At 51.1% G+C, this 21,454-nt stretch overlaps 1 protein-coding gene across 3 annotated transcripts; it reads right to left on the bottom strand.

Annotated features, from left to right (window-relative positions):
* Nucleotides 1-1,210: 1,210 nt before the first annotated feature.
* On the bottom strand, nt 1,211-19,855 carry FOXRED2 (FAD dependent oxidoreductase domain containing 2). Of its 3 annotated transcripts, none has more exons than XM_027541762.1 (9): nt 19,763-19,855; nt 18,583-19,131; nt 16,371-16,622; nt 15,969-16,235; nt 15,469-15,635; nt 12,015-12,180; nt 10,393-10,634; nt 9,094-9,264; nt 1,211-1,741 (listed from the first exon to the last, which is right to left on the bottom strand). In XM_027541762.1, exons 2-9 carry the CDS (start codon nt 19,128-19,130, stop codon nt 1,704-1,706), a joined length of 1,851 nt encoding a protein of 616 aa, XP_027397563.1. In that variant the 5' UTR covers nt 19,131; nt 19,763-19,855; the 3' UTR covers nt 1,211-1,703. The 3 variants fall into 3 exon arrangements, with proteins under 3 accessions (XP_027397563.1, XP_027397561.1, XP_027397562.1); XM_027541760.1 differs by lacking the exon at nt 1,211-1,741 and adding an exon at nt 3,202-6,037; XM_027541761.1 differs by lacking the exons at nt 1,211-1,741; nt 19,763-19,855 and adding exons at nt 3,202-6,037; nt 19,627-19,732.
* Nucleotides 19,856-21,454: the final 1,599 nt, after the last annotated feature.

Below are 21,454 nucleotides of genomic sequence, written 5' to 3'. Positions count from 1 at the left end.
TATTTTACACTTAAACATGGCTAGGGTTAAGGGGCTCATCTCATACATTTTTGTAGTTGCTCTATTTCTAACCTACTGCTGTCACTACAGTCGTGTCCGACTCTGTGCGACCCCATAGACGGCAGCCCACCAGGCTCCCCCGTCCCTGGGATTCTCCAGGCAAGAACACTGGAGTGGGTTGCCATTTCCCTCTCCAATGCATGAAAGTGAAAAGTGAAAGGGAAGTTGCTCAGTTGTGTCCAACTCTTAGTGACCCCATGGACTGCAGCCTACCAGGCTCCTCTGTCCGTGGGATTTTCCAGGCAAGAGTACTGGAGTGGGGTGCCATTGCCTTCTCCGTTCTAACCTACAATGATGGCTTATAACACACTGAACGTTTTGATACTACGTTGCCATTTTTTTCTGTTGGTGGCACTCTTCTGCATTTAATTAATTTATATGATTTGGAATGATTTGAGAGACTGGTCTGAGATGGAATATTTCGAAGAGATTGAAAAAACCGGTGACAGACTTTTGAAGGATTTTGCAGTTGGCACTAAACTTGGGACTTTCTCCAGAAGAGCAGGCAAATCAGTCTTATTCATGTAGATGTAGGAGTGAGACAGTCTGTTGGTCCTTTCTTCCCTGCTTAAATACATCTGTTGCATGCCATTTTTTATTTTGGGGTTGATGGATCAGTCGTGTGATGTCCTTGGATTAAATACTTGGGCTAAAGCATCTCATATATCTGCCCATTGACTTACTTTGTAGCAGATTTACGTTCCGTCTGGGATGCCAGACTGAAGTCAATGCTTTTTTTAAAGCCCACAGCCTGACAAAAAGCTTTCCCCAGTCAGCATTTTTACCATATTTAAAAAATATAAGCATCTGTAGGGAAATGATGCAGACTTTGGTTGCTTTTCTAGGGAAGAATCCAACATGGCTTTTGGGGCTGATGTAACTGATGAGAGAACTGAGGATCCTGAGGCTGAAGCCTCATCAGGGCTGATGCTCTGGACTCCAGAGCCGTCCTCTTCTCTTGAGTCATCCCACCCTACTTGCATCGCAAGATGTCTGGTTTGGTGGAGTGGATTCATACTCTTCTTGAGGATACTTTTGTAGAATCAGCATTTCGACACTTCTCTTCTTCCTATGGGCACACTTTGCTAGGTTTGGTAACTGGTCTCTTGACTTCTTATAACCCAGTGTCCATATGAAGGAAACTCATAGGGACAGTAATAAGGAGATGGTTGCTTTAATGGTTTAATATTTAGAGGATGGCTCAGAGGAGGTGGATTTTTGAAACACCACATCACTGACTTGCTATGTAATGGGTTTCTGCCTCAGGTTCCTCATCTGTAAAATGGGAAGAGTGATATCTAGTACCTCTTAGGGTTGTGGTGATAATTAATATAGCAAGCTATTTCATGCATGTGTTACTTGTCTATTGCTGTATAACAAATAACCCCCCAAATTCAGCATCTCAAAACAAACATTATCTTGAAGTTTCTGTGGATCAGCAAACAGGAAGCAGCTGCCTGATTCTGGCTGGGTGGTTCTGGCTCAGGGTCTCTCATGAGGCTGTGTGTGAGTTGCTGGCCAGAGCTGCAGTCATCCGAAGGTAGGACTGGGATACAGTGTGCTTCCAGGCTCACTCATATGGCTGTGGGCAGAGCTTGGTTCCTTGCCACATGCGCTGCTCCACATTGGATGTCCCTTCACATTCAGTATGACAGGTGGCCTCTCTCAGAGCGAGGGACTCCTAGAGAGAGACAGAAAGCACAGTTTTTGGTAGATGAAGGCCATAGTCTTTTTTATACCCTAATCTTGAAAATGACATCTTGTCACTTCTGCTGTATTTTATTTGCTAGAAATGAATCACTAAGTCCACCCACACCCAACAGGAGGGGGTGAGGCTCCACCTCTCTGGGGGATAAGTATCTAATAATTTGTGGACATACCTTTAAAATCACCACACCAGTTCTGGGCATATAGTAAATACTCAGTGAATGATTAGGTGTTATGCTGAGCTTAGCAGACAAATTCATTTCTTGGTGAGTTGATTTCCAGGAAGGCTTTAGGGACACCCCACTTTTATCATGCAAAAGGAATTTGGGGCTCATATTAACGTTGAGATTACATTCATTTTCTTGTCATTTGGGAGGGAAGATTCTTCCAGAGACTGGTGGTGTCCAGCTGGGTCTATCAGCCCAAAGAGTCTAGGAGAGGAGCACACGTCACTTAAAGTCCCCTTCTCTAGACCGAGCACATTTTCTCCCCTGACACCTGATGCAGTGTCTTCTCAACTGGGGCCAGCAGATGGCACCAGTGGCACCACCTGGACCGGGGGGCAGAGCCCATGCCCTGCCGAGGGCTCCCAGCCCCTCCTGCCCCCAGCAACTCTACAGTCCAAAAACAGAGATGGTTTTTTAAAATAAATGAGTTTATTTCACCATGGAGTATAAACCCAAATTTGGGCAAAAGAGGAAAAAGGAAAAAAAAATCTCTGCAAACCTAAAACCTCCTCAGTTTCCCTTGTATATGGTTTTCTATTTTTATATCGTTACAAGCAGTTGGAACTACACTTTCGTATCCTGATTCTTTTCACTTAACTTTGTCACACATGTACTTGTATCAATATTATGTAGTCTTTTACCACTTTTTAGAGTTTTTGAGGGCTGTTCAATATTCATGGGCTGAATGTACCATAGTTTATGTAACTATTCTCCATTTTTCTCATTTCATTCTGTTCTTAATGTAAAAGATAATTTGCTTATTATTTATTTTATGTATGTTGTTTTCTGCCATAATTATTTTTGCCCATGCTTTTTGCCTTTTAATATTTATCATTTTCTTTAAAAATAGGTATATTAGCAGGATGGTTGTACCTAGAAATGTTAAACCTTTTCCCCTGGGGAATTACTCTGTTGCTTCTAAACTTGGAAAGTCCTTTCTTTTATTATAGTACCTCCTCTTCATCTCTAGTTTCTATATGGCTTTGAAAAATTAATCTGAAATTAATGTTGAAGTATAATATGAAATAGGGGTCTAAATGAGATTGATTTTCTTCCCCAAGTTAGTAACCCATTGGTCCAACATCATTTTTATTTACTTATTTAATTTTGGCCATGCCCAGGGCATGCGGGATCTTAGTTCCCTGAGCAGGGATTTAACCTGTACCGCCTGCATTGGGAACTTAGTCTTAACCACCAGACCACCAGGAAAGTTCCAGTCCAACATCATTTATTGCACAATCCTGTACAATCTTTTCCACTGATTTGTGATTCCCTTTAAAAAACATCTCCATCTTAGAACAGGCTCTGCTTCTGGCCTATTGTTTCATTGATTTGTCTGTTTTGCATGTGTAACTTTATAATATTTTCAAAAAGAATGAATGGATGAAGTCAGGCCTTAGCTAGGAGAGGGGCTTGATCTGGCTGGAAACAACAAGATCTGCTAGAGGGCTGTCTAAACTTGACAAGGAAAGAAACTGAGGCAATGAAGGACACATGAGTCCATACAACACAATAGGAAGATAGCAGACAGCAAAGATGCCATGCCTAAGGCAATGGGCGCTCAGGGGCCAGGATTTACAAAACAGGTCCCGGGGGCCGGGGAGGGTAGGTTGCTAGAAGCAAGCAAGATGTAGACAGGACTCCAGCCAATGCAGCAGTGATCTTCACAGGAAAAAGTAGTTCTCTGAAGCCAACTATTAATTTACAGGAAAAATACCAGGGAATGTGTGTCTCATTGGCTGAGTAAGAGCTGAACCACGTCTTATTAAACACAAATAAGGCTGGTGATATTTTGATGGAATTAAGAACTTGGCACATGACGGGAAGAGCAACAGATGTCACGTACTTAGGTGTCAGTCAACTATTCGTTACAGCACCTCGAACCAGGGGCTCAGCCAGCCTTTAGTAACTGGGTAGGTGAGATGTGTGTAACAGGATTTGATAATATGGGTACTGCTGCTAAGTCGCTTCAGTCATGTCCGACTCTTGTGCGACCCCATAGACGGCAGCCCACCAGGCTCCCCTGTCCCTGGGATTTTCCAGGCAAGAACACTGGAGTGGGTTGCCATTTCCTTCTCCAATGCAGGAAAGTGAAAAGTAAAAGTAAAGTCACTCAGTCGTGTCCAACTCTTAGCGACCCCATGGACTGCAGCCTACCAGGCTCCTCCGTCCATGGGATTTGCCAGGCAAGAGTACTGGAGTGGGGTGCCATTGCCTTCTCCAAATATGGGTACAGGCCTAATTAAATAATTTATTTTCATACTAGTCTTAACCACTGGACCACTAGGGAAATCCCAAAAGATTTATTTTTAAAAAAAAGTTTAGGAAAAGGAAGGGTGGACTAATGGGACCCAATTTTGGTTACCTGTAAACAGTGTGAAATACAGCAAATTCCACAGCCTGGGATTAGGGAGAGACCCTTCACTGAGAAGTTTCAGCTCTCTGCAAACTATGCCAAGTCTTGCCATGGGGTAAACACATCCTCCCTGACAGGCTCAGGCTTTTGGAGTCTCACTGTTGTGACTGCAAATACCTGGAGCACAGACAGCAGTGCCGGGGGTAAGGGATTTTGGACCTGGCTGTCATGAAGAAGCTGTTCCAAGTAAAGGGCAGCGGATCCGGAAAGCTTGTGTCCCTCCCATTCTAAGTGGACACATGAAGGACTTACTGGTAAGAACCAGTGAGAAAGCTATCACCTGTGATCCCGGGCTTTTGAGGAAACCACCATGATTATTTTCTGTACAAATGCTTTCCCATGGCTTACTCATCAATGGGACTCAAATACCTGATGAGAGGGTAAGAAGGGACAGGTTCCTGGTGAGGAGGGACAATAAAAAAGCCAGAACAGCTCAGGGAACCAGAAACTACATTCATCATAGTTATCTTACAAACTCATTTATAAATGATTTCTTGCCCATGCTAAGCTGGGTTCTGTATGGAACAGTGGGGTGAATCACCTCCAAGAGAATCCCCACTGATAGCCAGCATGGCGACCATTTCACAAAACCTGATCTGGCAGGGCAGAGGCGAGGAGGCGCTGTTTGGAATGCCAAAGGGCAGGGGAGTGGGATGAGAGAGAGAACAGAGGGGGAAGGCAAGTCAGGGAGGGTGGTCCTGGGGAGAGAGCAGCTTGGCAGAGACCCGCCTAAATAATACAGCCTGCAGGGAGCTGTCCTCTCTCTGCCCCCATTGGGATTTTGAAAGCAGAGCTGGGGGCGGAGAGGCAGTATGGTGAAGGAGGGCCGGCCTTAGGGCTTCCCAGACTCCTGGCTGGGACCCCGGAGATCACCTGACCTTTCTCAGCTGGTGTTTTCATCAGGGGGTAATGGCCCCACCTGCCCTACTTGGTGGAGGACCTTAGAGCCTTTGTCTTAAAGTGCCTGCTACAACCCGTATGAAGATGAGGGTGGATTGCACTTGTGAAATGCTCCACGGGTGGGTGGAATCCAGGGGCCTCAGAAGAGGAACACTGGGCACTTGACGGGGATGGAGCTGAGGCCAGCCTGGTGTTCGTGATATCTGGCTTGCACACAAGTCTGGCGTGGAAGGCGGCTCCCTTCCATCTGGCAGATGATGCTGTCCCTGGACCCCTCTTCCCAGAAATCCCTGAACCAAACAGGAGGGGAGACCACCGTGTGGCCGCCCTCAGCCCATCTGTGTCCTCTGTGTGGCTTTGGTGCGGTCACCGCGATGATCTGAGGGGGGTCTTTGGCAATCACGTGGGAGCACGAAACTGCGGGGAAGAGGAAGGCTGACTGTGAGCCTAGTGGGAGCAGCCGCCCGTCAGAGCTCCTCCTTGTTGCTGTTGAAAGGTGAGACCGGAGGCCCTGGAGCCAGAGGGTGCCCTCCTGGCCCGTGGTCGCCAGGCCGCTGGTCGCTGGCCCCCTGGTTCTGGCCCATGGTGGCAGAGTCCCACAGGAGCCCGCTCTCCACGCCGTGCTGACGGAGGCTCTCAGTTCCCACGAGCCCCTGCGTTCTCAGGTAGCCCTGCTGGCAAAAGGGCGGGAGCTTCTGGTGTGTTAGGGCGAACAGGAAACAGGACTCTGCACAGAAGTAAAAGGAGATGGGCTGAGAGCTGTGGGGACAGGTGCAAGGGGAGGGGCTGCTGATGCCCTCGTGGCCTCACTGCTTCCCTCCAGCCTCTGAGCCCAGGGACCGACTGTTCTGGGTATCTCATGTCTGACCTGGGTAGCCGTGGACCCCATCCCTCCCTGAAGTTGTAAGACTAGGAGCCGCCTTGACATTATGGGGAAAAAAAAGTTCCAAAGGAAAGCAAACCAAAGAGATGGCCCAGCTCCCAGAGATGGGGGCCTGCATGCTGCTGTGGGTGGCGTCACTGGCAGGGGCGGGGGGATCTCACCCACTCAGGAGCAGCTCCTCGGCCTTCTCTTCCGGGAGCCACCCTAGGGGGCTGGGATCTACTGAAACCCGAGTGCTTAGAGCGTGTGCTCTGTGACAGGCGAAGCTCCCACAATGAGAAGCCCACGCACAGCAAAGAAGACCCAGTGCAGCCAAAAATAAAATAAAAAATTTTTTTAAAATTAAAAAAAAAGCAAAGGATTAAGCAGATGTGGGCTCAGGCTTCTGAGGGCTTTAGAGACAGGATGGGAAGATGGCGTGTCAGAGAACCATCCTGACCTCCTGTCTCAGTAAACAGGCACATGATAAAGGGTGCTATAAGGCTCACATGAGTGATCAGGCTGGGAGTGCTACAGGAAAATATTTCCCACCTTATCTCTGACTTCCAGTACAGAGGGCCCTTGGCAGAATGGGCCACAACCACCCTCTCTGAGTAGGGAAGACAGCAGATGTGGGAGAGGAGGGAGGGGTTGCAGTGAGGCAGCCTTTTGGCAAGCACCCCCTACTATGACATACGTCACCCCTTCTGCAGGGCCAAGGGGCAGAGAAGCCCAGCAGATCTGGGGCCAGAACTAGCAGCTGCACATCTGCTAAAGGGAGGGAGGGGAAGCCCACCTCTGCCAGCTAGCCCTTTGGGGGAGGAGTCTTGCATGTTCAAGGCAGTGATACTTGGTGGCTTGTACTGTTGAGTATATCTAGGAGGTAGGAGCCAGGAGGCTCAAAGGGCCTGTGGTGATGGACTGGTGGGAGCCATGACTCAGGGCTGGAATACACCCCCTAAAAGGTTCCAGCATCTCTGTGCTCCTGAAACCTCAGGAAATAGGTAGGCATTTTGCAGCTGAGGTCTCTAGACCTTCAATGCACAATTTCCTATGGAAGCATACAGTCAGAGCTGATGTCTGCAGGATACTGGTACTTCAAAGCTGCTTTAGCTCTGCTCTCTGAAGTACCCCTGCTGGAGCGTCTACATACATTTAGACTGTTGACTTCAAGTACTGTTTTCAGCCATCTCCCTTGGTACATACATTTTTTATTTCAAGGTGAGCTGAAGGATTCTTGCTCTCTGACCTGTAGGCCAAGGACTGACCATCTCTAACCTGGTCTGATACGAATAGTGCCTGATATGCAACCACTGTTTCAACAGATATTTGCTGAACAGAAAAAAGAAATGGCTATCCTAGTAATTCGGAGAGTTAAAAAGTAAAAAATTAACTTTTTAAAGTTAAAAAATTCTGGCTTGTTTCAGTCAGTTCTGCCTCTGAATCATGAGACTTCTCTTCCCAAGTCCCTCTTTGGGTTCGGCTATCAGAGCTGTCTTCCAATTCACCAATTTTCCCTTCATCTATGTCTAATGTGCTACTAACCCTGACACTGAGTTCTAATTACAAGTTGATACTTTTATTTCCAGAGGTTCTACTTGGACCTTTCTCAAAATTGCCCATTCAATATCCTTCCATTCTGTTTTTAGTAACCCCTTTTTTATTTATTCACAGAATCTATACATACTTTACATCTTCTCTCTGACCACTCCAATTCATACAGTCCCTGTAGGTTTGATCCAAGTGTTGTTTCTGTTGACACTCCCGCACGGTCATTTGAGTTCTTATGTTTTAGTGATTTCTGCTTGGGAGTTCATCTTCCAGAGAACTTTATCTGTGGGAATTCTTTGAGGTCTGGCTTTAAAGTCTATTTCCTCACAGAAGACTTGCAATGATGCCTGTGATTTCTGCATCAAGATGACAGTGTGAACTTTGGCCCCAAACTCATATGAATGAGGCCTAGTGGATGGAAATTCTCAAAGGAGGTTTTTCCCCCTGCACTCTACACAGAGCGAAAAATCCTGCATCTCCTCTGTCTCTCCTGGGAGTGCTTTCTGGCTCCTAGCTTACCCACTGAGACCCTGGCTTTATTTGAGGTTTTCTGTACCGACCTCTTAGGGCTTCCCAGGTGGTATTAGTGGTAAAGAACCTGCCTGCCAATGCAGGAGACACAGGAGACGCGGGTTTGATACCTGGGTTGGGAAGATCCCCTGGAGAAGGAAATGGCAGCTCACTCCAGTATTCCTGCCTGGAAAATCCCATGGACAGAGGAGCCTGGCGGGCTATAGTTCATAAGGTCATAGAAGAATCAGACACAAGTGAGCAACTAAGTACACACATATGGACCTCCTACCCTGCTCCAGCCTCGCCTTGCCATCCCCAAGTGCTGGTCAGTTACGCAGGCTCTAGACCCCTGATGACCAGCAGACATCACCACCTCCGGTGTGTGTGCATGCTTTTCTTAGTGTCTGGCTTCTGGGGGGTTCCCTTATTTTCCTGTAAGTTCTTTAAAGAAGACGTTTTACTCAGTGTCTGCATGCATGCATGCTAAGTTGCTTCAGCCCTGTCCAATTCTTTGCGACCCCATGGATTACAACCCACCAGGCTCTTCTGTCCATGGAGTTTTCCAGGCAAGAATATGGGAGTGGGTTGCCATTTCCTCCTCCAGGAGCTCTTCCAGACCCAGGGACCGAACCTGCGTCTCTTATGTCTCCTGCGTAGGCAGGTGGGCTCTTTACCACTAGTGCTACCTGGGAAGCGCTAGTGTCTGCAGGTGTGCTGTACTGGGAGGGGTCATAGGAGACAGACGTCTCAGGTGCGGGTTTCCAGACGTGCGTCCTAAAGTTCCACAGGGCGCTGGTCTACCTGGTCTTCTTCACCTTCCAGCTCAGTCTCTCTGTCCTCCTGGGAACTTAACTTACCTGCATAGAAGCTTCGCAGGTCGGTATCCAAACAGTTCTCCAGGAAGCGCCTCAGGGGCAGGATGTGTCCCACCGGGGCCGTCCAGTCCGTCAGGAAATCTTCCACGACGTGGTGGAGGGCTGAGGGCCTCGGAAGCGGCCAGCCTGCCGGGCGGAACCTCACCTCCTGCTCTGTGGGGAGGAGAGGGCACCACTTCAGAGCGAGTGCATGGCTTCCCAGAGCTGCAGCCCGGTGCTGCCCCCCCATCCTCTTCTGCTTGACCTTCCTGACACCCCTCTGGTCAGCTGGTTCAGCTGTCCTTCCAAATGTCTGAAAGGCTGATGTGAAGGAGAGGGACTAGGCCAGACTCACTCCTGTGGTGTCGGGGAGGAACTAAGACCAGTCACTTGAACTTGGTTTGCTTCTAAGACTTCCACGGACTGAGATCTGTTGCGGCTGCTTTGAAACTGGTCTTTCTGTGAGTAGGCTCTGGGTCCTGTCTCCAAGGGGTCTTAGGGCCCCTCTAGTCCAGTTTCCTATCTGGTGGGGTGCCCCTCTGTGTGTCCCCATCACAGGGCACCAAGCCATGACCATTCCTGTACCAGGAAACTGTGAGGGGCCTGTCCCAGCCTCGGCAGCTTTCAGGATGAGCTGCTGCTTATGAGTGTGAACCTGAGTTCCTGTCACTTTTACCCGCTGACACTTCCTCTGCCCTCTGGTACAACCCCTAATTTTAGATCATCCTCTTCCAGGTGATATCCCTTCAAGTTCGGAGGCAGGATTTGTGTTCCCCAGGTAGGCCATCTGTCCATAACTACTCTGTACAGGGCACTATGCTGGCATTCTGTGTTATCTCATCCATTCTCCTCTTACATGGAGGGTATCACTGCCACCCCATTTCACACACGAGCAAGCTGAGGCTCAGAGGGGTCAAGTAATGGTGCAAGGTCACACAGCGAGGGAAGGACGACCCTGGGAACACTGCCCAGCTCTCCTGCTCCTTCCTGTGCTAATCTGCTCCTGTCCCTTTGCTGTTCCCCCTAGAGTCAGTCTCCAGACCACCTTCCATCCCCCGTCTCACTCCAAGGTCAGCCTTCTCTGGACACAGTGACAACACTGTCCCTCTTACTACTGGAGGCAATCACGGCACTCCATGTGTGGCCTGCTGTGGGTCAGAATCTGGGGACGGCATTGATCATTCATAGACCGCTTGCTCCACTGAGACTCTGGGCAGGGCCCCTGGTGTTCCCCCTTTCATCAGCTGAGGGTACCGCATGAAGGCGCAATGGTGTTGGGGTCTGAGGGGGACCCCGGCTCACCGGTGGGGAGGTGCCTGTAGTAGTAGATGACAGGATGGAGGAAGTTGGACAGCCAGGCGTCTTCCATGTGCCCCACAGAGCGGTCAGAAAAGAAGACGTCCTTGTCGGGCCCAGAGTAATTCCGGCCATACTCCATGTTGATGACGAAGAGGCCGTGCCTCGCCCTCTTTCCTGTGATCGTCTCCAGCTGTGCCAGCATCTGCATGGGGAACTCCTCCAGATACTCAAAGATGGTGGCATTCCTGGGGACAGGGGCACACAACTGGGGTGAGACCCTGGGTGCTTCAGCAGAGGTGACAGGAGCGTGTGTGCTGTGCACGCACCACCTCTCCTTCCTAGAAGCGGCCATCAAACAGCATACAGACTGATGAGATCCGAGCATCTCACATGAATACTACTAGAGCCTAGACTTACAGGTGTCAGAAAGCCGGGAGGAACCTGAATGGGTGTCCAGGGAAAGGGTGAGACAGGCTGAGACCAGTGACAGAGAAGCCCTACGAGGGAGTGAAGGCCTCTGAGTGCTCCAGAGACAGGAAGGAGGCTGGTGGGGCCCCAGTGGAGCCGACAGTGAGGGGCAGGAGAGGTCAGCAGGGGCAGGTCAAGGAGGGCCATGTGTGCCACGATGGGAAAGTCTCCTGGCCCAGGAAGTGGGGTTGAGGGCCTTCAGAGGGTACTGAAAAGGGTGAATTCCAAGTGACTCAAGTTTTAAAAGAATCATTCCGGCCACCGTGTTGAGAGCAGACCATGGGGGCCAAGGCGAGAGGCTGCTGTATCAGTGCAGGAGGGGGATGCTTTTGGTGTCCAGACCAAGGTGGCAGTGGTGGGGCTACTGAGAGGCAGGCAGGTTCTAAACACAGTTTGAAGGTAGAGTGGACAGGATCTAAGAATGGTGTGAGTGGTGAATGGGTGTGAGAGAGACAGGAGTCAAGCGTGATGAGGGAGGTTCTGCTCTAAGCACCTCTGAGTTTCCTGCATGTCCCTCAACCTGGTGTGCTGCTGCACCCACTGGCTCTGGACCAGGCTGTTCCTTCTGTGGCTTCTCACCTGCCACCTGTCCTTTCAGACCACACATTCCCCCGCCCCCACCCCCAGCTCTGCTCCCTTCCCTGCTCCTGAAGGTTTCCTTCTAAGGGAGTGACCTCTGTGATCTGTTGCTTATCACTTCTTTGATAAGGAGCTGGCTGGCCCAGGGAGCTCTTAAATCCCCACAGGTGGTCATCTGTCATCGCTGCAGGCCACTGCTTATGTGTTTAGTGCCAGATGCTTTCCACCAGTTATCTTTACTCCTTCCTACAGCCCTGCAAGGTCAACGTTATTAGCTCTATTTTGCAGATGAAAGAAAGGCTCAGAGAGGATAACCTGTCCCAGATCACACTGGTAGAAAGTGGCAAAGCTGTCGTCATACCCATGTCTGTCAATCTGTCTGTCAGCAGAGCTCATGATGTTGATTTTCCCCAGAAGAGCCCAGTCCCCTCCCTCTCTGCCACCCCAGTCCCCAGCCTTCTCCATCTTAGGAAGGAACCACTGGGCTGTTCCACACATGCAACAGGAAAAGAAGAGCAAGACAGAGTAGGGGGGTAAGCTGGTGGGGATGGGGGCAGGAGACGGGGAGGACAACTCACTCCTTCAGCAGGACCACGTCGGCCAGAACACTGAACATCTGGTAGAGCCCAGAGGCCTCGTTGATGCGCCGGATGATGGCACTGGCCAGGTGTGTGATGGGGTGCTCGGTGGAGGGCCAGGCCACGCCGTGGTGGCGCTGCTCCAGCAGCCGGTGGACGGCACGCACTGAAACGGCCAGAGGGAGAATGGCAAGCTGCCTTTAAAATGTTACCTTTCACCTCTGGGAGGACGCAGAGTCCCCATCAGCTCTGATTCGGGACACACTCGTGTGCATGGCTCTGAGAAGATGTGTGTTCAGAGCTTTAGAGGAGGGTTGTACAGGTTTTCTGAGAAGGGCTGGAGGGGAAGTGTTTCTGGCTTAACGGTGTCTGTCGGGTGACTCAGTTCTCCTCTGGTGGGACAGCAACCAGAGAGGACCGTGAAATGAATGGGTGTGGCTAGATTTGGTCCCCAGGCCTGAGACTGCCTGTTTCTACTTTAGGCCACCTGCATGTAAAAGTCCTGCCACTGCACATGAGACACGTCCACACCAGACCCAGAGCCTTTCTCTGCAACCTCTCGTCTCCCCATAGCCCCCATGTCTGTCAGAGACTCCCAGATGGAGAACCTCTGATGGCTCCCTCTCCTTCACAGCCAAAACCCAATCTCAGTTCTACTTTGAGATACTTTGTATATTTCTGGAAGGATAGAGAAGAAACAGTTATCTCCAACAACAGGGAACATTTTCTGTGGACCTGGGGCTGCCCTTACACAGCTGTGACACTGAGCCACCCCACACAGCTGCCTGCCTCCTCGAATCAGCACAACACCCAAGTCTAATAATGGCAAAGACACAGACAATTCACGTGACAAGAGACTCGGTCTGCCAACGGTCCCAGGAAAGGATGTTCAGGCTCATGAGACAGACAGACAGAAACCTGGTTCTCTGGAGGAAACAAGGTTAGGCTGAGTTTTGTGAAAGGCTGAGGAATTACATGGCTAGGGGAGTGGGGCAGGTGGCCAGACAAAAGGAGCACAGGTGCAAAGACATAAAACCTTGAGAGAAATGGGCGCATTCTGAAAAGGAGGCAAGGGCAGGCTGGGCAGCCGAGCTGGTGCTCTCCTGTATGAAGCTCTGGACACCATACCGAGGAACCGGCTGGGGAGCCCGTTTTTTGTTCGGACATGTTGTTCAAACAACAGTGTTTTGGTGGGTATCAGAGTGGCTGGATGGGAAGCCAGAGAGACCAGTGGCAGGAAGACCAGTCAGGAGAGACAAAGAGGCCCTGAGTCAGGCAAGCGAGGCTGGGATGGAGTGACGGGGGAAGGGAGGGGCAGGGCTCCCAGCAGGCCCTACCTTCCGCAGCTACCATCTCTCGTCTTCTGTGGCTTTCCTCTGCTTTGCTGTTTTCTACTTGCCTCCCTTGGGACCTGTTTCTCAGCTGAATGATGAGCAAGGTCGGGCAGGATATACCGTGTACAGCTGCACTGCCCCTCCCCCTAGGCGGGTCCTCAGCCAGGAATAGTGACCACAGGTCTCAGTGGCCTGTCCACCCAGAACTGTTTCGCATTTGCCTGAAACTCAGTGGTGAGCTGGGAGCCTTTGAGTCAGACAGGTGTGGATTCAGATGCCACCGCTGCTTTCTGTTGGCTGGGCGACTTTGGATAAGTGACTTACGTTCTCTGTGCCCCCATTTCCTTCTATGAAAAAGGGAACTGAAATAACAAGATCTGTCTTATGGGGCTGTTGGAAGGATTGAGAATGTGAGATAGGTGGGGTTTCCCAGATGGGTCAGTGGTAAAGCATCCACCTGCCAATGTAGGAGGCGTGGGTTTGATCCCTGGTCTGGGAAGATCCCACATGCCTCGGAACAACTAATCACATGTGCCATAACTATTGAGCCTGTGCTCTAGAGCCCAGGAGCCACAACTACTAAAGCCCAGGCACCCTAGAGTCCGTGCTCTGCAACAAGACAAGCCACCACAATGAGAAGACACACACGGCAACTAGAGGAGTAGTCCGTGCTTGCTGCATCTAGAGAAAAGCCCACGCAGCAACGAAGACCCAGCACGGTCAAAAAAAAAAAAAAAGAAGAAAGTGATCTGGAGAAAGATCAAGGGACGGGGGAGGCAAGAGAGAAGGGGCAGGACCTGCCAGGACAGCGGGTACAGGGAGGGTGGCGTGTATAGGAATGTGAAGAGGGTTTCCTGCTGGGGACACAGCTGGAGAGGGAGACTCTTCCTATTCCGTGTGAGTGTGTCTGTGTGTGTGCAGTCTGCAAATATTTTGGTAAACAGACAGCGAACACTCTCTCCTTGGTTTTCTTCCCTGACAGCACACATGGGGTATAAAATATATCATCTGGAAATCAACAGCAAAACATGATTATCTTTCCATGCCAAACTGGAAGGAGAGTGAAATGCAGAAACTAGCATCAAGGCAAGTGAGGCATCAAATTAGATGCAGAAACATCAGGAAGAAGGACCCTTATGGTGTTTTTATGGTCAAATTAACTGGCCTGTGTAACACTAGTCATGCAATAAAGCACCCATCCAATGGGCTACCCAGAGTGCAGAAAACTGGCACCGTTGGTACCGAGAGTTTTAAAAAAAGAGCTGAGATAATCTAAGTGCCATTTTTAATGAAATTTGTTGGTACCCAAAGAGTTTATGTGTACATAACCCTTTTCAGGTGCACTGCCTCCAGGAATTACCTTATTTAGTCCTTACTATGGCCCCACGGGGAAGAGAGTTCACCTCATTTACCTCTCTGATGTCAGGGGAGGGCCGACAGGCTTAGGGAGCTTAGGGAGCCTCACAGTCTGAGACCACCCAGCCGTTCCCCGAGGTGAGCTGTCCCCAGGCTCAGCATTACTGCCAGTGTAGGTATGTCACCCACACAGGGCTGACGCATGGAGCATGCACCCCCAGGTTACACCTTATCTGGGACTTCTCTAGACCAGCGGGCCCCAACCTTTTTGGCACCAAGGACTGGTTTCATGGAAGACAACTTTTCTACAGACTGGAGGGGGGAAGGGGATGGTTTGGGGACGATTCTTATAAGGAGCACACAACCTAGATCCCTTGCACTCACAGTTCACAGTAGGGTTTGCACTCCTATGAGAATCTAATGCCGCCACTGATCCCACAGAAGGAGGAGCTCAGGCAGCACTGTGAGTGATGGAGAGCTCCTATAAATATACATGAAGTTTTGCTCGCTCACCTCCTGCTGTGCGGCCTGGTTCCTAATAGGCCACAGAATGGTACTGGGCCATAGCTCAGGGGTTGGGAACCCCTGCTCTAGACATATCCTCAGACCATGAAAACCCACTGCTGTCTGCCCCAGATGGGAATTTATGACAATCACTGCTGATAAGCAATCCCTTTAAGAGTGCTCTAAGGGAATAAGGCATGTGTTTGCAGACCCTAGGGATGGTTCTTTCTGGGGACAGCGGCCCTCTCTGCCAGGCTCACCTGTGTATCGGAATCCATGGATGAAACCCCCAGCAGATTTCCGGTAATCCACTGAGTGGCTGGCAGTCCCCAGGATGAAGAGGCCCCGGCTCCCTTTGGATTCATAGCTGGCTCTGACCAGGGGGTATTTCTCGCTGAGTTCACTCCCTGAAGAGAGTCGGAGTGACCTGTGAGTGGAGAGGGTTGTGAATTAAAATCACTGCTGTGTATGAAACACTTTTTACAGGCCTGGCACTGAGCTAATTTAAACCACACCCCAACCCTAGAAGGCAGGTATGATCATGTCCATTGAACAGACAGAATAACTGACCTTCAGGGTTAAGATGTGGTGGGGCAGGGACACAGCCAGGACTCAAGCCTGACTGGAGCCTGGGCTCTGGGTCCCCGTGTGACCTGACAGGAAGATCCGTTCAGACCCTTCGGTGTCTCCTTGTCCACCCGGGGCCTGAACCAGAGGGCTTTGCTGAGAGATCTAGTTCCTCCCCTCCATCTGGACTCACTTGCTGAAAATGGAGAAGTCAAACTTCCAGCCCAGGCAGCGGATGACCCGGTCATAGGCCACACGCATGGCAAAGTTGTCATTGTTGTCCTGGGGGAGGGGGATGGCGTCGGAACTCTGGTTGAAGAACTCCTCCATGAAGAGCTTCAGAGTGATGTGAAACTTGCCCTTGTGGTCTTTCACGATGGCCAAGTCTGTCAGGTCGGACTCGAGCAACCCGTCCAGGGACTTAAGCTGATAGGTGTCCAGCAGGCCATTGTTGATGGCCCTGGGGGCCCAAGTGAATGTCAGGAGAGACAGAGAAGTGTCTGTGCTAGGTGAAGGAGACTCAGGGGCAGGGGTGCTTAGTCGGGGTGGGGGGGGGAGGGGTGGGGCAGGGCAGCACACACACCTCCCAGCATACCTGAGGTCTCCGACGTAGTGGGTGGCCCAGGAGAGCCGGACCCGGGAGCGGCTCAGCATATGGATAAAGTTGGTGACACTGAAGATGTTCTCTGCTGTCTCAAAGGCCGAGTTCCCCCGGCCTAGGATCAGCACATTCTGACCCTCGAAGTCCTTGGGATCCACAGACACGGACTCATACCCATCCACATATTCGGAGCCAGGGAAGTCCACCTGGTTGGGGACCGACAAGCCGGTGGCCACAAGAAGGACGCTGCAGGTGGGGGACAGAGGGAGGATGGCTTATCCTCTCAGCTATGAGACCACTAAGTAAAAAAATCCCTCTTTGGGCCTGCCGCCTGGCTCGCCGGCCCCACCCAGACTGCTAGGTCCTAAAGGAAAGCAGGTCATTCATTCCTTTACCTACTTCCTGACCTGGCCCAGTGTATCTGACACTTTACCTCAGCCCCCTCACTGAATGATCCTTTGGGTATAGTTTGTTTTCACCTTTCTGGGATTATACCAAACGTGAGAATCAGTTTTAATTTCTGACTCTAGAGAGGGTGACACCATGAGAAACTGAATAATTCACTTAATTTTGAACACAGCAGCCATAGCCATACCAAGTACCACCTTCATCATGAAAATGAAACCAGACACTCTGCTTTCCCCTTTCTTACTTCCCTGATAGATGCAGAATCTGCTGAGCAGAGATTCTGTACGAGTCCCTGTACTAAGTACTTTCTGACTCATCTCACTGCTCAGAGCAGGTCTGCGTCGGTGTTATTTGGCCTGTGTTACAGGTGAAGACTGCTGGCTCCAAGTGAGCCCATGGACTCCATAGCTCCTCAGATAGCAGAGCTAGAATCTGACCAAAGCCCAGCCTAATTTCAGAGTCCTGCTCTTTCTGCTGATGGGGATTATAATCTTGTGGTGGGCAAGCCAGGAGCTGGACCCTGCGGCCTGCAGAGGAAAGAGTGGATAACAAGATAGTTTCAAAGACAGGAACAGGTGGTCTGGAGAAAAGGCTTGGGCAGCCCCCATCCCCCCTTGTTTTCTGAGCTGTCCACTGGCTTACTTACATCTGACTCCCCTATACTGTAGCACTTCTAAGTCCTAAGATGCGAGGGTCCAAACTGACCCCGCTCCCTAGGCTGTAACAAGCAAGGAATAAGGCTGGGCCTCAGGCAAAAGGCTTGAGAAGATGAACTGTGATGGAGCACCTGCCTGGGGCCAGGTGCTAGGCTGACAACCAGGAAGGGGGAGTCAGTCTGGTGGGGCATTAAGAACACAGGCTTCAGAGTCAGAAAGACAAGTGCAGTCAAGTGGCAGCTGCTACTTATTAGCCGTGTGACAGAATACCAGTTACTTAGCTTCTCTGAGCCTCAGTTTGTCATTCATAAAATGGGGATCAGTGAACCTCCTTCATAGGGTCCTTGTGAGGATTAAACAAACACAGTAGAATGTGTAACTCTGAGTTGGAGTTGTCTACACAATATTAAGCTTTCTCCCAAGCCAAAGCAAGCTAAAGCTGAATGCTAGCAGCCCTGCCTGTTGTGCCTGGCTCTCATTCAGTTCTGAAATCCTACCGAGCCCAGCTAACACTTACTGGACACTTGCCAGCATTTCTCAGAATGAATTTTGGGGAATGCAAGTTCTAGGAGATGCGCTACAAAAAGGGTTTTGTAGGTGCATAAGCTCAGATAATGCTGAATATTTTACCCAATGTTGGAGCCCTTCAGTGAATGTGAAAATATTTAAGACTGAAAAATCCTGGAGGAAAGAAATGGTCAGAATTTTCAAGTATATTTGGGCACACACATTTCTAGGAAACACCTGGGAAATGATGGATGAACTGAACCTCTGTGTACTGGATTTCAGTGGGAACAAAGATGGGGAGGGGGCTTTCCAGTTGGCTCAGTCCATAAAGAATGTGCCTGCAATGCAGAAGACCCAGGTTTGATCCCTGGGTTCGGAATATCCCCTGGAGAAGGAAATGGCAACCCAGTACAGTATTCTTGCCTGGAGAATCCCATGGACAGAGGAGCCTGGTGGGCTACAGTCCATGGGTTCCCAAGAGTTGGACATGACTTAGCGACTAAATCATCACCAAAGATGGGCTGAAATGCCCTTTTCCTCCCATTTCTCCCACACCTATGGGCCAACCAATGGGTTTTCTTCCTCCCAGAAAGGCCCCAGCTTCAGCAGGTGAGCTCTGCAGCCAGGTTCCTTACCTACACTGGTATGCCTGGCCCCGGTGGTCGGTCAGGATGAAGTAATGGCCATTCCAGGCCCCGCGATCCTTGTTCACAGTGACGTGGGCAATGGTTGTGTTATACAGCACGTGAAGCCCCAGCCGCTCTGCAAAGTCGCTCAGGTAGCGCACCATGTCGTTGGCGTCGGGATAGTAAGCGTCCGAGTAGTGTCTGAAGAGCAGCCGGGGGTCGTGGCTGAGCAGAGAGTTCCAGTCGTGACGCAGGTTGAACTCGGCATTGGTCTTGCCGGTGTACCGCTTGTTGATGCTGATGAGCTTGCGGTGCCGGGGGTAGCGCGTGAAGAAGCTGCCCGGCACTGGGGCGCGTTCGAATACCATGTAGTCTCTGCCTGCCCTTTGCAGGAAGTAGGCCATCTGCAAGCCCGCGGGCCCGGCGCCCAGGACGCAGTAGTCCCGATGCACGGGCGCCCAGGCCTGGGCAGGGCGCAGGTAGAGAGCCAGGTGCAGGGCGATGGTCAGGAGCAGCCCCGGGGCGCCCCATAGCGGGGCGGCGGTGGAGAGGCCCATCCTACGGCAGACCAAAGGGGTGAGGCCTCGGACCAAGCTAGGCCCCTCGAGGCTGGGGGACGGGAGCCAGGAACTGGGGGCCTAGAGAGAGGCAAGGGCTTCCCCGAGCGCTCACTGCGATTTAGGGCGCAGCCAGAACCCAAAGACCTCTGACCTCAACTGCCCAGACTGCATCGTTTCTAGCTCGGATCTGGGCTCCCTCCAGGAGTCCCGAACCCCTCCATCTTCCTCACGACCTTACTTCCCAGGGGCGCCGGACTCCTTACTGCCATGGTAATAAAAGGGTGGGTATCTTCCCCAATTTCCCCTAATTTCTGGGGTGCCCAACACCCTCCTAGGGCCTCCCGAGGCCAGACCCTTGAGAGTCACGTCTTTTGGCCTCGCCCCCGCGCTCCCGGCTCCAGCCTGGAGGAGGACTGGGCTGCACGGTCCTGTCCCCCTCCCGCGCCCGGCGCCCTGGCCTCTTCGGTCACGTGACAGGGATGCCCCGGCACACCTGCCGCGGAGCCGCGCGAGGCCACTCTCCTGCAGACGCGCGGCATCCGGGAGCCGCTCCCCACGCGTGCGCTGTGCCCACGCCCGCAGCTCCCGCCTCCCCGCCCGCCGGCCCACCGCGCGCACAGAGCTCGAACCTCCCAGCCGCTCCGGAGACAGCCCGCAGCCGAGTCAGGCCGCAATCGGCCGGCCCGCGCCTCCGCGGCGGCCCCGCCTCTCCCGCCCGGCCAATGGCAGGGGGCAGGGTCACGTGGCGAGGCGCGACACGGCGGGCGGGGCTGGCCAGGGCTGGGCGCCAGGGTGCCAGCGAGCGAAGCGCACGTGCTGTGCCGCCGGCCCGCACCCGCAGGGAGGGTGTTGGCAGGGTTGAAGATCGAATCTGGCAAGGGCGCGGAGCTCTTTAAAACTGTATATTTATGCTTGTAAGGCAGGCACGGGAGCAGATGACTTTGGGAGATAAGCCCCCGTGACACTTCATTAATGTGGGAAAGGAGTAGTTGGCTACCCAGTACTTTGAAACTGGAAACCAAGTTGGTGAAACCAGGACCAGTAAGGCAACTAAGGAGTTTTCGCTACAATGATTCAGTCTATCCTTCACTAAGTAACAAACAGGACTGACTTGATCTTCCATCAGAAGAGGGGGGCTCCACTCTAGTACTCTTGCCTGGAAAATCCCATGGACAGAGGAGCCTGGTAGGCTGCAGTCCATGGGGTCGCTAAGAGTCGGACACGACTAAGCGTCTTCACTTTCACTTTTCACTTTCATGCATTGGAGAAGGAAATGACAACCCACTCCATTGTTCTTGCCTGGAGAATCCCAGGGACCGCGGAGCCTGGTGGGCTGCCCTCTATGGGGTCGCGCAGAGTTGGACACGACTGAAGCGACTTAGCAGCAGCAGCAGCAGCAGCAGCAGGGGCTGTTTCCTATATAATGTAGCTGACTACCAAATGGCACTCAGAGGGGGTTTGCTTAATTAAGATCATAGAGTTGAGAACTGGAGTGTGGAATTAACACACACACCGCCCCCCCCCCCCCGCCCCCATTTATACTCCAAATCATGAGCTCTTTCCAAACTTTTTATTAATTTATGAAGCCCGTTTTATGTGCTTGGTATCAATTAACAATTAATTGCCTATCTAAGGAAGAAATGGAGAACTTTAATTGAGCCAACCTAAAGCTGGGAGAAATATCAATAACCTCAGATATGCAGATGACACCACCCTTATGGCAGACAGTGAAGAGGAACTAAAAAGCCTCTTGATGAAAGTGAAAGAGGAGAATGAAAAAGTTGGCTTAAAGCTCAACATCCAGAAAACGAAGATCATGGCATCTGGTCCCATCACTTCATGGGAAATAGATGGGGAAACAATGGAAACTGTGTTAGACTTTATCTTTTTGGGCTTCAAATCACTGCAGATGGTGACTGCAGCCATGAAATTAAAAGACGCTTACTCCTTGGAAGAAAAGTTATGACCAACCTAGATAGCATATTGAAAAGCAGAGACATTACTTTGCCAACAAAGGTCTGTCTAGTCAAGGCTATGGTTTTTCCAGTGGTCATGTATGGATGTGAGAGTTGGACTGTGAAGAAGGCTGAGTGCCAAAGAATTGATGCTTTTGAACTGTGGTGTTGGAGAAGACTCTTGAGAGTCCCTTGGACTGCAAGGAGATCCAACTAGTCCATTCTAAAGGAGATCAGCCCTGGGTGTTCTTTGGAAGGAATGATGCTAAAGCTGAAACTCCAGTACTTTGGCTACCTCATTCGAAGAGTTGACTCATTGGAAAAGACTCTGATGCTGGGAGGGATTGAGGGTAGGAGGAGAAGGGG

This window comes from Bos indicus x Bos taurus, chromosome 5 (assembly GCF_003369695.1).
Source record: "Bos indicus x Bos taurus breed Angus x Brahman F1 hybrid chromosome 5, Bos_hybrid_MaternalHap_v2.0, whole genome shotgun sequence".
Lineage (NCBI taxonomy): Eukaryota > Metazoa > Chordata > Mammalia > Artiodactyla > Bovidae > Bos > Bos indicus x Bos taurus.
This window is presented reverse-complemented; position numbering and strand designations above follow the sequence as displayed.

Coding starts and splice junctions, on each gene's coding strand:
- FOXRED2 (XM_027541760.1), bottom strand. CDS start 19,130: ATGGGCCTCTCCACCGCCGCCCCGCTATGGGGCGCCCCGGGGCTGCTC. Junction 16,623..18,582: donor GGCCAGGCATACCAGTGTAG/GTAAGGAACCTG, acceptor CCCCACCTGCAG/CGTCCTTCTTGTGGCCACCG. Junction 12,181..15,468: donor CCATGGATTCCGATACACAG/GTGAGCCTGGCA, acceptor TGGCCGTTTCAG/TGCGTGCCGTCCACCGGCTG.